The following is a 15,373-nucleotide window of genomic DNA, read 5'->3' as shown; positions in this document are numbered from 1 at the left end:
GACCAGTATTTTGCAGGTGGTATTAGGTCCTTGTTATTACAGAGTATCTATGATAACTTCCTTTCTGTTTTCTGTTATGAGATCGTTAGCAACACATTGATGGACTCTTCTAAATCCTATATTAATCGAGAAAGCCAAGTAATCTCATGGATATTGGATACTCTACTGATATTTGACTGACAAGTAGCCTAGTGTGACAACGATCATGGAAACAAGCGGCCAAGAGTGACGTGTGCAGCACTCAAAACTCACAGCTAAAGGAAGTGGAGATGTCCTTTCTCATTTCTATACATAAAAAGATTTTAAACATGGGAACAAAACTCTTCATCTTTCTTTGATTTTATATTCGTCTTAAAAAAACAAAAACGGTGGTTCTTGTCTCCCTCTGATACGCGAGTTAACCGTTCCAAAAAAAAAAAAAAATCCATTGTTCGTTTTCCCACTGACACATAAAGTATGTACAAAATGACTCCAAGTGACCCCCCCAAAAAAATCCTCCTTCCAATCAAAGAAATACAGACTTTTTACATGCTCAGATTTGACATGTGCCAATTAAAACACAATCGAACACAGGGTTAAAAAATTGCTAAATAAAGACATTTAAAAATCTGAAATCTAAGGAAATATATAAAAAAAAGAAAAAAATCCATGTCAAGCATTCACCAATAAGAGCAAAATTAAATATCGGCTAACTCCCTCTGAACATATGGCTCAACTTGGTCACAACCATAAAATGGATTCCATACTTAGATATGACAGTTAAACCCAAAGCATAAGGTTGGTTGTTGGTTGTTTTTGTTTTACGGCATATCAACACTTTTCAGGTTATTTAATGCTGAATCCAAAGATTTTGAAGAAAACTTTTTAATAGAATATATTTGTTGTTTTCAAGTTGGTTTCTATTTAACCCATAGTTGGGACCCTAACAGGTACTACCACTCCAGGTCAGAGTGGACCTGGGAGCAATGGCAATTAAAGGATGACTCCACACTCCCCAAAGCCCGCAAGCTGGGGCCTCACAATCGGATATAGTTTAAGGTCATATCCAGGACCCAAAGCATGAGGAAATGAGCTACTTAAAACCTTCAAAGTTTAATCTCTCAAAGGAAGAAGTATTGGCTATCTCAATTCACTACAGAGTGATGATGATGATGATGATGTAATAAAAGGCAATGTTACAGTGCTAATAGATAGCGACATATGCTCAAATTTCACATTTGCAAATTAAAACACGGTCGAATACAAGTATATGTCGCCTTTCTGTGTCCTATCAGTTGAGTTTCAAGTTTTGAGCATTGCACCCGGCCACCCTTGACACTTGTTTCCATGACTGTTGTCACACCAACTTTTCTTTGTATCTTGTTCCTTTTTCATTATATCTTTAACCTTATACCGTGTTCATACTTGTCTTTTTGTGGTCCCAGCCTAGGTCTACATCATCTTCAAAGTCAGATTCTTATTTACTTTACAGCAACCACCAGATCCTATTAGATCTACTCATTTATTGAAATATTCTGCTCTATTCATTAGCACTGTAACATTGCCTTTTATTATATCAACATCACTCCGTAGTGAATTGATATAGTCAATACTTCTTCCTTTGTGAAATTAGGCTTTGAAGCTTTTGAATAACTCATTTCATCATGCTTTGCGTTTAACTATCATTTTATTTATCTATATATCTATAAAAGTGAACGTGTGTGTGTACATTTCCTTACGCAATAACTCTGTCAATCTTTAGTCTACAGACTCGAAATTTGATATACAGGGTACTGAGATTTGGGTAAATGTGGCCAGAAATTTGGCGATTAAGGGGTCAAAGTTCAACAATTTGACTTTTGACAACTCTACCAAACTCCTCCGACAATTTTGGGTCTATACACTTGAAATCTTAGATATAGGTTCGTTGGACATGGATCTAACTTAATAACTTTATTTGAGCCCAAAACAATAAGTTTTAAGGGGTCAAAGTTAAAAAAAATTGACCACTTTTAAAAAAAAATTTTTTTTTTGCTCAATATACACCGGGCAACACCGGGCACCCATGCTAGTATATCATATTTATGATTTATATATTTCTATATTTTTCCAGTGGGATTGAAAGTTTGTGGATATTATGTATCCTTAAGCTACTCTGTAATATTTAATATGGAATTAATGTTTTCATATTTTCTTTATAAGCTTTGATGGGATTATTTTATTTACAATTTATTACTCTTTCATATAATATAGAATATAGCTCATGTAATATCTTGTCCTTAGTTTCATAATTTATTTTATTGTATTAGTTTATATTAATATCAACAAGCTACAAGTGATTCAAACTGTTCAACAGGAACTGTAGATATATCCTCAACCAAATAAGTATATTTTACAAAAAAATAATATTATAAACACTTTTGTATTGGGGTGTATAAACACTCATGAGACTAACCATGTTTGGAACCGCCAGGTGACTAACGCAGGGTTAATATATCCGAGTATTAGTGAATGTATGTTTTGTCATAAGACAGTGGAATATTTTTCCAAGAAGGTAGTGAGGTAGTCTGTAGTTGATGTTTGTGGATTCTATCACAAACGAACTCACACCCTATTCATCTTGTGATTTTTTTTTATTTTATTCTGGAACTGACTGGTTTCAAGGTTAAGCCTGCATAAGAATGTGAGGTGGTTAGTCATTTTTGCCAGTTTTTGGTATAGTTTTTCAAAACTTTTCCATTTTCGTACAGATTTCATATTATGTTTCGCAAATTCTGAATGAGGATTGATTAATTGTTTTATTTAGATTCTTCATCTTGAATGTTATTTTCGGTCGATGTAACCTCCAACCTTCAGGTGTATCTTGTTGAACTCTGGAATCTTTCGGGAATTTCAAACAGAAACCTTTATTAAATCCACGGTGATAGCATGCTCTCATTCCATCAGCCAGCTAAGTAATTCATAAATGTATTTTGAGTGTCACCAGCAATGAGGATTGAACCTTCAACCTCCAGAAGAGTGTAACTTACATCTGAATTTTACCAATACTTCACGCACTATGCCTGGGGTCTTTGTAACAAATTCTAGGATGAATTTTGGAAGTCTTAAACCTATTTTTGCATTTAGAAGTACAATCTTATTACTTATCACTATTTATTGCTATAGATTATATATATATATATATATATATATTGTCAGCCGATTTCTCGTATCCGAGAGTTTCAGTTTCCTCTTCGCTCAGTGTTTGGATCGCAGATGGCTTCTCAGACCAATCTGAGCGTGGAATTTGTGTGGGCAGAGAAGGCAAGCAATTCTTGGCAGAGGGCGGAGTTGTTCAGCATGATTTTTTCTTGCCTATCTCTTGATCCCCACCAGTCTTCTTCTTTCTGCTTCGTATCCTTTGGTACCGTGTATGATGGATTGGCACCACAGGCACCGATCCTGAGCTGTTGTTTTCCAGATGTGAAGATCCAGTGTTTTTTAGGGTGGATTTGAGTTGGTCCTTGTATCGCTGTCGAGGGCGGCTGATAGGTCTTTTTCCTGTGGCTAGCCCAGAGTACAGGGTTTGTCGGGGGAGCCTGTTTTCATCCATTCTGAGGATGTGCCCCAACTGACGGAATCTATGCCTCATAGTGGTGGCCTCAATACTGCAGCTGTTTGCTCTCTCAAGAACGCTTGTGATGGTTACATAGTCATACCATTTGACGTTCAGTATACCTTGAAGTGTTTTTTGGTTGAATTTTTCGAGTTTAATGAGATCACTTTGGTACATAGTCCAGGTCTCACACCCATACAAAAGCGTAGGAACAAGAATCGCGTGGTATACCATGAGTTTAGTTTTTATTGATAGATGCTTATTTTTGAAGACGTGCTTCGTCAGCTTACCGAAAGCTCCATAGGCAAGGCCAATTCGGCTTTCTAGTTCATTCTCAATTGAGCACTTTTCCAATATTATGCTATCTTTCCTCTGGTTTGACATATATATATATATATATATATATATATATATATATATATATATAGTCAGGGTAATGTTTTCCGTGTTAAAAGCGTTTATTGAATTTGAATTTTAAAATGAAATACATTTGAAAGCCGAATTACAATGCAATATTATGACAATAAACAAGTACTTACTTGTTTATTGTCATAATATTTTGGAGTTATACTCCTGCGTCAGAATTTTATATATTTTTTTTTTTCCTCGCCATGATGTTAAATAGAAAGAAAAAAAGTTAATGAAGAGTTCGCGTGCTGCTATCTGCGGTTATTTTTTTTGAAATGCCAGAAGAATGTGTTTGGCAACGTGATTTGAATTCAATTAACATCATGGCAAGGAAAAAAAGACAAAATATAAAATTCTGACGGAGTATAACTCCGACATATATAAATTTTAAACAAGTAAATATTTGTTTATTTTCATAATATTGCATTGTAATCCGGCTGTCAAATGTATTTCATTTTAAAATTATATATATATATATTAGTGTTGGGACAATTAATCAGAATTGGGAATCAGAAAAATTAGAACATTTGGGTGTATTGGAATCGGTATCAGAATCCGAAAAATTTGTGCCTATTTTCCGATGCCAAAACGATTCTTTTGTTCATTTTTTATTTATTTGATTTTGTTTAAAGAAAATCGTCCATTGCTGTTGATAATGATAAAATAATACACACTTATTGAATTTTAACTACCAGTAAAACTAAAATCAATAGATCATCCTCCACAAATGTATTTTTACATTTAGGAAAATATCTGCACATTTAGCCTCTGTTTTTACAGTATTCGGATGTAAAAATACCAACTGTAAAGTTAAATATTTAGAAATTTATAAAGAATTGGAATCAGGAATTTAGTATCGAATCGGTTATTGTATCGGAATCAGGAACAATTTTGGAATCGTCCCATCGCTAATACAGGGTGACCCACAAAAACGGACCCCAACTCTAATTAGGCCCCGTTTCTTAGTGTTTTGTCCGAATAAAATGAAACTTTGGTCAAAACTTAGTTTATTATATTCAAAACATCACATCAAAACACTAGGGTCTTTGGCCTTTTTTTCTCCGTTCTACAGCATATGTCCTAGATCGCCTCCATTTAGCTTTTGTTTTTTGGGGGGGGGTCACCCTGTATATATATACACGAAGGTAGTTCCAAAAGTAAATTCCTTTCTTTTTATATAAAAAAGTTAACAAGCTATGAAGACGGGAGTGGTATCATCAAAATGAGCAACATTTTGTGCTCCATGATTAATTTTTTTTTTTTTTTTTACATAGTTACCACTATTCTCAATGTACGATGGCTGTACATAGGCATCTAGAGATCATTTTGTCATACAAGGGTCATTCCAAAAGTAAAGCTTCCTATTTTTTTTTTTTTTTTTTACTAAAAAAATTGAAGAGCTATGGAGATGGGAGTGATACCATTAAAACAAGCGACCTTTTGTGCCCCAGAATTTATTTTTCTACATAGTCACCACCATTCTCAATGCACATTTGCCAGGAATTCAATGACACACTTCTGCTTCTGATGATTGTCTATGATCAGGTTTGTTTTCTTAGAGTCTCAAACCGGCAATATTTGCAACAAAGGCATGAAATTTTAAAATTATGAATGTGTAAGTACATTCATTATAACAATGCAATTTTCAATCTTTGATGATCCCATCAGGCAGAATAAAAAAAGAAGAGATATTGCATGTGGAACACCCCCTGTATATATACTTTTTTTTTTTACTTACATAAAAGTGTAAATAATGTCTAAAGAAGCAGGTGAATTCTTAAAATCTTTATTCTGCTCACCTTTTTAGTTTCCATGACTTCTTTAAGTGCAAGAATCTTTTTCATCCTTTGCGCCATTTCATCTGCTTGCATCATTTCCTCATTTTTCCGTCCTTCCATTCTACGGAAATAAAAGACAAAAATATGAGAAAGAAAAAAAAAAAAAAAACAAATGTCTAAAGAAAATTCTTAAATTTGTCAAAAAAATAATAAAAAAGAAATATTACAAAATTAAAAGACACATAATATTTAAACAGGAAAAGATATTTTTGGACTTGCTGCCATTTACTCTAAAATATTCGCAATAGAAATGCTTTTTAAACTGGAGTATAACTGCCAGACAAAGAATTCTATTTTAACCTAACCCTTTATGACTTGGTTGAACTAATTCGTTTAGTCGTATATGAATGAATGTTATACAATGGATCGAGAGAGAGAGAGGGGGGGAGTGTGAGTTATAGTGTAGACACGTTGACCGGAAGTCAAGATCAGCTGATCGGATTGCGTGTGAGTCATGTGATCAGGTTAGTTGAATCGGGGAGATTTGGTTGGGACTTGGAAGAGAGCGGACAGCTTCACCGTTGTCCCCTCCCCTTCGGGGGGGGGTGAACACTGACGTGGTAGAAATAAGACCTAGAAGAAGAAACCACACGGACCAAATTCACTTTCCATTCTTCTGCAATCGATCTGGAAGGTGAATAAAAATCTATAGAACCAATTTCTTGTGTTGGAGTGAAATAAATCTTCGTCCCCCAAAACAGCTACCAGTCTCCCTCCCAGACGAGATGTTCCAGATGGACCAATAAAATGGCAGAAGGTATAAAATGGCACACACACAACGACATTAACTCTGATAAGATAACCAAACACTCAATCCTTTATGATACGACAACGTAACAAACACTCAATTTGGTGCTCATGTAGTAGAATGTACCTTGTCTCTAGATGAAACACTAAGACTCTTCCTAAGATGAACAACAACAACAATACAGAATTTACGTCATCTTCATACCACCAGTATATAACATGAATATAATGGCATAAATAAACTGGGAATTAATTCAATCAAACCTTGTTAGTTATTAATTCAGTATCTAGGTAGATGCTAGATACCTCCAAATTGCAACTTACATTCAGTATGCTATCATCTGTCTCAGTGAATGGAGGATTTTGTTTGTTTGTCATAAACACACTTTTTCCAAGCACTATGGATAATAATCAAGGCAAGTTTCTGAAATGCAAAACTTCTCAGTGGTAATTTAACTCATGAACTTCATAATTTTTCCAGTTTGAAAATAATCATAGTATCATTACCTTTTAAATTAACTAAAATTAATAAATACTTTTTTAATCACCTACATCATGATTCAGATCATAAAGACTTGATGTGTAACAAACTGACCACTCGAATAAACCTATTATTGTACTTGTTATAGTCTTGACATTCACCCTGGAATGGTCAGGCCGACTCCATCCAGAGAATTTACTGCATCCTGAACAAATGTTGACCAGGCGCAACAGTCCACCGCAGTAAGAGTGAGCCACCCAATTCCAACGGTGAATCCTATAGAGGTGAAGGCTCAGAATCAGTTTGGTACCCTGTACCACCATTCTGAGCCAGGTTTTCAGCTGATCTCTGTGTCATTTTTCTTTAAACAATGAGGGAATTCAATTGCTTTATGGATGAAATCATCTGGATGATAATGAAAAGCGTGACTGAACCAGCAAAAATTTCTGGAGTGGAGAGCTTGCTGCAGAAAGGACACCTATATAAGTGCCAAGTACGTCCTAGGATGGAGTACTGTCACATCTGGGCAGGAGCTGTTAGAAGCACCTTAACCTGCCTTGACACAGTTCAAAATAGATTTTGTAGCCTAGTAGAGGATGCCCTTTTCTCTTCCCTGCAACCTCTTTCCCCACAGAAGAGACGTTGCGAACCTGTCTTTGTTTATTGTTATTTTCATGGTAAGTGCTCATCTGAGCTTCAATCTATTGTTCCTCCCTTGCGAAACTTTCACAAAAACGCTCGTCTAGCTTAAGCCACTCTCAATAATTTCTCCCCCGTCTTTATCTGTGCCTAAACCTAAATGTAGATTCCACGAACAAAGATTCTTTTTAGAACTGCATGTCTGTGGAACTCACTTCCGTTTCCTGCTTTCCAACCGACTATAATATGGTCGTCTTTAAGTCCAACATGAACAATTTCTTGATGAGCCATCCCCTTAAGTAATCCAAATTACCAAATTTCCACTACTAATGATTACTACTAGAAGGCCCCTTGGAGGTCCTCTTGTGTGAGCGTGTTAATGACCTTCGTCACAACCTCTTTCATTTCCTCAATTGTCTCATAATGACAGCCTCTAAGGTTTTCTTTGAGCTTAGGGAGTAACCAAAAGTGATAGGGAGCAAGGTCTGAACTATAGGTAGGGTGAGGAAGTGAATTGATGCCCATCTTTGTCAAATAGTCTATGACAAGGATAGAATTGTAGACTGGTGCATTCGTGCAAATCTTCCACATCTTCAGTTCTTCACAAATAATTATGTGTACAGTTCCCACACTGACATCAAACTGTTCACTTATTGTCTCTTTAGACATACGACAGTCTTTATCCATGAAATTCTTCATTTGTCCAATCAACTTTAATGTTCTGACTTCCTTACTTACAAGACAAGAAGTCTGTGAGGAAAGATGAAAGGTGTGGGAGACACACCTCCCAACCTCCCTCACAGTCTCCTTGCCTTGAATCCCTTATGCCACTCAAAAACCGATGCCTATAATACACATATTAACCCTTATCCTCAGGTGGCATCCGGGCCTTGATATATGGTGATCCCTTTGCAAAAAAAAAAAAAATATTGCCTGTACAAAACAGTCAGAAAACATATTGAAGGTACCTTGTAGTAGGACATTTGAAAATCATTAAGAAAAACAAATTTATCACTCTGAGGAATGTTTACTAAGTCAAAATTTTTGATTTAACAAAAAGTAAATAAACAGATCATTTATTTGAAAAAAATCCCGCATCACGTTATTTGGTTTCTTAATGGATTTTCAAATTCCTTAATATATACGATGACGATGACGCAGGTGAAGAGTTTTTTAACCTTGGTTGACAATCACTTAGAGATAGCATATCGATGAAATAACTGGTCTCCATAACCTCACTGGGTAAGTATCAGGAAGGACATTTAGCCAATAATAGTTTTGCTTTAACTAATGAAATTATTTCTAACTAGCAGCCCGATTTTGCTGTTCAAAAATACATTTTAATTTCAGCAGATTTCGTATTTATTATTACATAGCCAATTCTATAATATTGGATATTATATATATATATATATATATATCAATGAAAACAAAGGGATGTAGTGTTTACCTGATATACACAATGGTAACCTTCAAACTAATATAAATAACAGTATTTATATATAGAAAATTTAATCCCAACCAAATAAAAAAAAGCTCAATACGCAATAGAGAGTAGAGCTTATTATAAGAGAAAGAAAATTAAAACTGTAAGTTGAACTTTACAATCAAAATTTATTGTTCGACTGAATGCTCCAAAAAACAATTTAAAAAGTCCTTATTCCGTGGAGTTTCAAAGAATGCTATTCTTATTATTCTTTTCATCAGAGGACATAAAGAAATCAGCAAATTATATTTGCAGCAATGCTAGAATTTTCTAGTTAAGGCATTAAGTGAAACCGCAATTTGTTGTAGTTATAAATTGCCAAAAAAAAAAAGAAAAAATATTGGATATGTAAAAAAACTAATATAAAAACAAACCGCGCATAATATTTCAGCTTGAATGAAACTCCTTGAGAGTTGATCCAAAATGCAAAATAGTTCTTTAGATAGAATGTATTCCAAAATAAGTCCAGCGTGACGATGCATATAATCCGATTGGAAAGTTTTCAAAAATCCGATTGGAAAGTTTATAAAACAGCTGAAATAATGCAAATTGTTTTTTTGTTTTTTTCCGGGGAGTGCAGTAGTCCTAACAGAAGTCTGTCCCTAGTCAAATGTTAATTTTCTTTCTCTTGGATATATATATATATATATATATATATATATATATATATAAGTACATCTGGTCGAACACGACAGAGTTATTCTTTTTTGGATTTTTTTGGATATCTTTTCAATTCACCGGGCATTCTTTTTTTATTTCAGCTGGCATTCTGTATATAATGACACCCAAAGGTTGTTGTTCAGCCATATTCGTCTCAAGCGCTTTCTATCGGGTCATCCGATCGTCGTCAGGAGCGATTGTTGTTGCCGTTTTCTTTTTATTTGAGGCTTGGTTTATTTATAGTTATTTCTTTTTTATTGGTTAAAAAGGTTATAAAGGTGGGTGCAGGTGGGTAGGGGCGAGTTATTTCTATTTTTAATTTTCTTATTTTATATTTTATTTATTTAGTTTCTTGTTAGTTATTGAATACAGTTAGTATATTTGTCCCGGTATTCAATGAGATCTGATTTTGGGAACCATATTATACAACATACTAGCTGAAATAAAAAAGACCACTCGGCGAATTAAAAAGATATACAAAAAATCGGAAAAAAGAATAACTGTCGTGTTCAACCAGACGTGCTTGAATATACTTGCTGCTAAAAATTAACTTGAATATATTATGCGGCCAAAATATACATTATATATATATATATAATCAAAACCAAAACATTTTAATTTTTTTTTTTTACATGGTAGTCACCACTTATCAAGGCCCAGAAGCTACTCGGAGATAAGGGTTATTACATGTACATTAAGCAATGGGATTGTATCGTAGTAATCGTTAGTATTGGAGATTTGATAAAGTGTCTTACTTAAGGGGGGGGCGGTTCATCAAGAATTTGTTTATGTTGGACTTGAAAACATCAAAATTGTAGTCAGGTGGGAAACAGGCAAACGGAAGAGAGTTCCACAGGCGTGCACTTCTAAGAAAGAAGCTTTGTTCATGGAATCTATGTTTTGATTTTGCCATAAAACTCATAACCAGTCCCCAAAGTGCCCAACAACCAAAATAGTAGATTTGTAGAGATACAAGTGTAAGTAACCTTCTAGCATAGTAGGAAGAGTTCACCTTTTTTGCAGCAGCCTTGGCAATGACCTCAATGTGTTTGTTCCAATTCATGTTGCCTGTGGATGTGAAACTGAGAAGTTTGAACAGAGAGCTTACAGGTAGTGTATGATTAATCATGGCTCCCTCTGCCATAAAACTCATAACCACTCCCCAAAGTGCCTGCAAAGCAAAATATATTCAGTCCTTTTGCTCCCGTCATATGCCATACCTTTATTACAACCCCAACTCAGCTCTCTTTTGTCTACCTTGGTGAACAACGTCCTCTCCATTTATCAAATGGCAAACCAAGAATACAAATTATAGCCGCAAATTTGTTCCAGGTTTGAATGCCTGTGCTATTAATTTTGTTTTAACTTATTTTTACTTGAATGAAAATCCTGAACATAAATGTGAGTGAGTGAGTGTGTTTGCTTGATGGCATTTCAACCTCTAGGGGTCATTTAATGCCAAGAAAAGTTTTATTGACATAGGAAGTTTTTGATTTTTTTTAAAAGTTTAATTTCAGAAGCAAAATGCTTTAAATTTTCCGAAAAGTTTGTTTCAAATGTAAAAAGTTTGTTTCAAATGTAAAAAGTTTGTTTCAAATGTAAAATGTTTGTTTCAAATGTAAAAAGTTTGTTTCAAATGTAAAAAGTTTGTTTTCAAATGTAAAATGTTTGTTTCAAATGTAAAAAGTTTGTTTTCAAATGTAAAAAGTTTGTTTCAAATGTAAAAAGTTTGTTTCAAATGTAAAAAGTTTGTTTTAAATGTAAAAAGTTTGTTTTTTTTAGAATAGAATGTTACTAGATTATTTTATAGGAGTTTAAATAAATTTGTTTCTTTTAGATATTTTAAAATCTGCTGAGGCTCCACTTCCTGGAATACTTTTCTAATACTTTCTGTTCCTAAATATATCTTCTGGATGTGTTTATATCTTCTATACACCATCAGTAGATTTTTTATGGTTATTTGTTGGTTGCAGAGTGTGCTGTATGGAGCTTCCTCTGCTTCGATTAAGTAAGAATGGTTTTGTGTGTCCGATTCTTATTCGGTTCAGTGCGATCTCCTCCCTTCTTCCCTTCAAGGCTTTTTGTTTTTTATTTTTGATTCTAGGCTGTAGAGAGATGGACAGAGAGAAGTAAAGAGATAAAAGTTTTAATAGAAATATTTTACAATTTTTTCTTGAGCGACAGTGGATAGTTCTGCTTATGTCAAATATTGTTGAATGTCCAGCCTAATGGTTGAGAAGAGTCTAGTTACTAATACTTACGTCTCAAATGTTGCCTTGAGAAACGGTGCAATTTTGGATTTCACTCTTTGTCTTTCAGCAGATTTGATTTTCTTCTGAAGTTCCTTCTTCTTGCTTTGCTCAATGTGTTGACTGAAACAGAAAAAAAAAAAAAGAAAAGACATTTAATCTACATAAATAAAACAGTAAATGTATGTGTGTGTAAATATCTAACAGGTAAACTCTTAAACTACTGGTCACATAACACTGAAATTCACATGAAATAATATTCATGCACCAAGGAGTGTTTATAGCGAGTAACATTTTTGTTTACATACATGTATATCGCATACAAATATCGTAAAGTTTACATGTAAAATGTTCATTTTACCACTAGCTGATATTTCTGCGTTCATGCACATGTGCAAATTCGCTTCATTCCTTCAAGCTAGATATTTTACTCGCAGTTTGGAATTTGTAAATACGAAGACAAACCTATATATCTTCTTTTTTTTAACAATCTTATGTTTACTTTATTTCATACATATTTTTAAGATGGAGAAGGTGTAAAATGACATACGGAATACGAACAGTGCTGAAATAATAACATTATTATTTAGAAAGCCATTCTTAATATGGAGAGCAGAAGGTATTTTTAAACTATTCTGTACTTTCACCTTACAATTTATTAAATAAGAAACTGACATACGGAATACGGACCGTACTGAAATAATAACATTATTATTTCGAAAGCCTTTTTTAATATGGGGAGGGGAGGGGAGTGTATGTTTTAACTATTCTGTACTTTTTTGTTGTTTGTTTACTTGCCGCCCCACGAGGGCAGAGTTATACACAAGTTCGGTTTTTAATGCAGAGGAAATCCAGCTCCCCAATAAAGGGCACTCTGGATAGGAACAAAAATAATTCTCAGTCATAAAGAACTTCTCCACTAACTGAGAACAAAAAAAGTGAAACGTAGTATCAGAAGAGATACTACACTTTGATCTAAACCAAAAGACCAAGTAATCAAGTAGTTTTTAACCAGGCATTATCACCTCCTTAAAAAACAAATGGGGAGGAGATGAGGTCGCTGGACTGCTGAGGACCAATACTACACTTTGATCCCAGCCAAAAAGCAAAGTAGGTTCCTCCCATGTATTATCTCTATTTTTGTTTAGTATTAGTTAACATTAAGTAAAGCAAGTGTTGCCTAATGACTAACTGCACTTTGAAATATTTATTTTTTTTGAGTTGCATGAATTTTAAATCAGGAGCTTCTGCAGTATAGTACCCATATAAAAAATGCAAACAATTTGTAATGAAACCATATATTTTGAAAAACTGCAGAGTTATTTGCAGAGGAAACATTAGAGTCAGCATTTGGTGCAACTATATGCATTCCTGTAAAAAAAACAGACAGAAAAATTTTGTGTTTCTACATTTTTGAGATGATGATTGGTTATTTGTATTATTTTGATTCTTCAGACTACTGTTCTCATCTTGAGTGTGATTTTAACAACGTTTCGGCCGATGTAACCTCCAACCTTCTTCAGGAGTATCTTGTCAAATTCTGGAATCTTTCCATTGACCTCAGGAATCTGTACAGAATTTTTAATGTAATTCTTTCTGGCACATGTGCATTACTGTTTTCTGAACATTTTTTTTATTTATTTCATTTTTTGAAGAACTCCTTTGAGGGGGAGACAATTCAAAACAAACCTTATCCAAAAAAAATGTCAAAATTTTGCTTAACTTTTAGTTAAAACCAAAACAAATACATTAAAAGTAATACGATAACACAAAATAAAATATTAATTACTGAATATTTATTGCATTAAAATGAAATTAAGAAAATTTTGAAATGAATGAAAGTTCTCATTATATGAAAAATCTATGACTAAAAATTTATAAATAGTTTTTATTATTGGAATGCATGCGACTGAATTTTTTGGAGAAGGCAAATTTTTCTAAATTTTATTTTAATTCAATAGATGTTCAGATAATTAATGCTTTATTTTGTGTTATTGTATTATTTTAGTATTTTGTTTTTAACTAAAAGTTATGTAAAACTTTGAAATTTTCAGATTGGGTCTTCTTGAATTGTCTCCCCCTAAAAAGAGTTCTTCAAAAATGAAAGCAAAAAAATTGTCCGAAAAACAGTAATGCACAAGCGCCTCCTTTCTTTTATCCACAGGGTGACATACTCTCGTTCTATTAGCCATGATTGGGTAGAAGTTCTTAAAAACACTCGACTAGCTACAACCACAATAAGCAATTTCACCCACTCTCTATCTGTACCTAAATCTAAACACAGATTCTATGAACAAAGCTTTTTTCTCCAGAAGTGCCTGCCTGTGGAATACTGTTCCACTGTCCTGCTTCCCGGTTGAGTACAACATCATAGACTTAAAATCTAATGTAAACAAGTTTTTGTAGAGCCGTCCCATAAATAATCAAATTCTACCCAATTCACACCATTAACGATTACTACACTACCATCTTACATTCATTAACCCTTATCCTCGAGTGGCCTTTGGACCTTGATAAGTGGGGACTTGATACAATAAAAAAAAAAAAAAAAAAAAAAAGTAATTCACAATTGTATTTTTACAGCCACCCATGCTGAGGATTGAACTTTCGACCCCCCAAAAGTGCAAACGTAATGGATAAGGTACTTTATAAAATTCAGTTGTAAGTTACCCAATAACACTCAAGATGAGAACAGACGTCCGCATAATCCAAATAATATTGAATTACTGTTCTTACTTTATTTTTGTTTCTTCGCTTTTCTTTGCCCGCCATGCCTTGAGTTCTTCTTTATAGCGGCGCAATCTGGAAAGTTCCGCTAGTTCCTGTGACAATTGCTTTTCTTTTTTCTCAAGAGATTCTTCAGCAACTTGGAATTTGCCCTTTTCTAAGTCAGCAGAGATATAAGAATATCTGAAAAAGAGAGATGATATTGGCATCAACACTTACTATCAAAGAATTAAAGTTTGCTATTACAAACAATTGTGAGAACAAATGCTATGTAGAATCTTGTTGAACAATTTGACAGGATAAAGTTGAGAACTTGAATGCCTATTGGAGAGAACTTGAATGCCTACTAGAAACCATCCTTAGATGTCTTCAATCTCTCTGTATAGGAGTTTGTCAGAGACTCTGACATCAGGATACTTATCATTTGAAATATTCCTATTATATCGATGAGGATGAATCTCCTTGCTGCTTTGTTTGCTTGAAGACTTAGGTAGCAATCAAGAATCCATTATTGGCAATCAGCCCGATAGATGTGGGGCCAAGAACTGGCTCAGTACCTGTTGG

General features: G+C 34.0%; 1 protein-coding gene across 3 annotated transcripts in view; it reads right to left on the bottom strand.

Annotated features, from left to right (window-relative positions):
• The window catches only part of LOC145261207 (cilia- and flagella-associated protein 74-like), a 2,330,915-nt gene that overhangs the window by 2,294,362 nt on the left and 21,180 nt on the right, over positions 1-15,373 (bottom strand). For all 3 annotated transcript variants that reach the window (XM_080119545.1, XM_080119548.1, XM_080119547.1), the window contains exons 6-8: positions 14,819-14,992; positions 12,095-12,205; positions 5,782-5,881 (exon numbers count right to left, since the gene is read on the bottom strand). In XM_080119545.1, the coding sequence (XP_079975671.1) occupies positions 5,782-5,881; positions 12,095-12,205; positions 14,819-14,992 (385 nt within the window). The remainder of the gene's footprint in view (positions 1-5,781; positions 5,882-12,094; positions 12,206-14,818; positions 14,993-15,373) is intronic.

The sequence above is a fragment of the Euprymna scolopes genome, chromosome 37 (genome assembly GCF_053919585.1).
Source record: "Euprymna scolopes isolate OS-2025 chromosome 37, ASM5391958v1, whole genome shotgun sequence".
Taxonomy (NCBI): domain Eukaryota; kingdom Metazoa; phylum Mollusca; class Cephalopoda; order Sepiida; family Sepiolidae; genus Euprymna; species Euprymna scolopes.
Note: the sequence above shows the minus strand (reverse complement) of the source record. Positions and strands in the feature narration are given on the sequence as shown.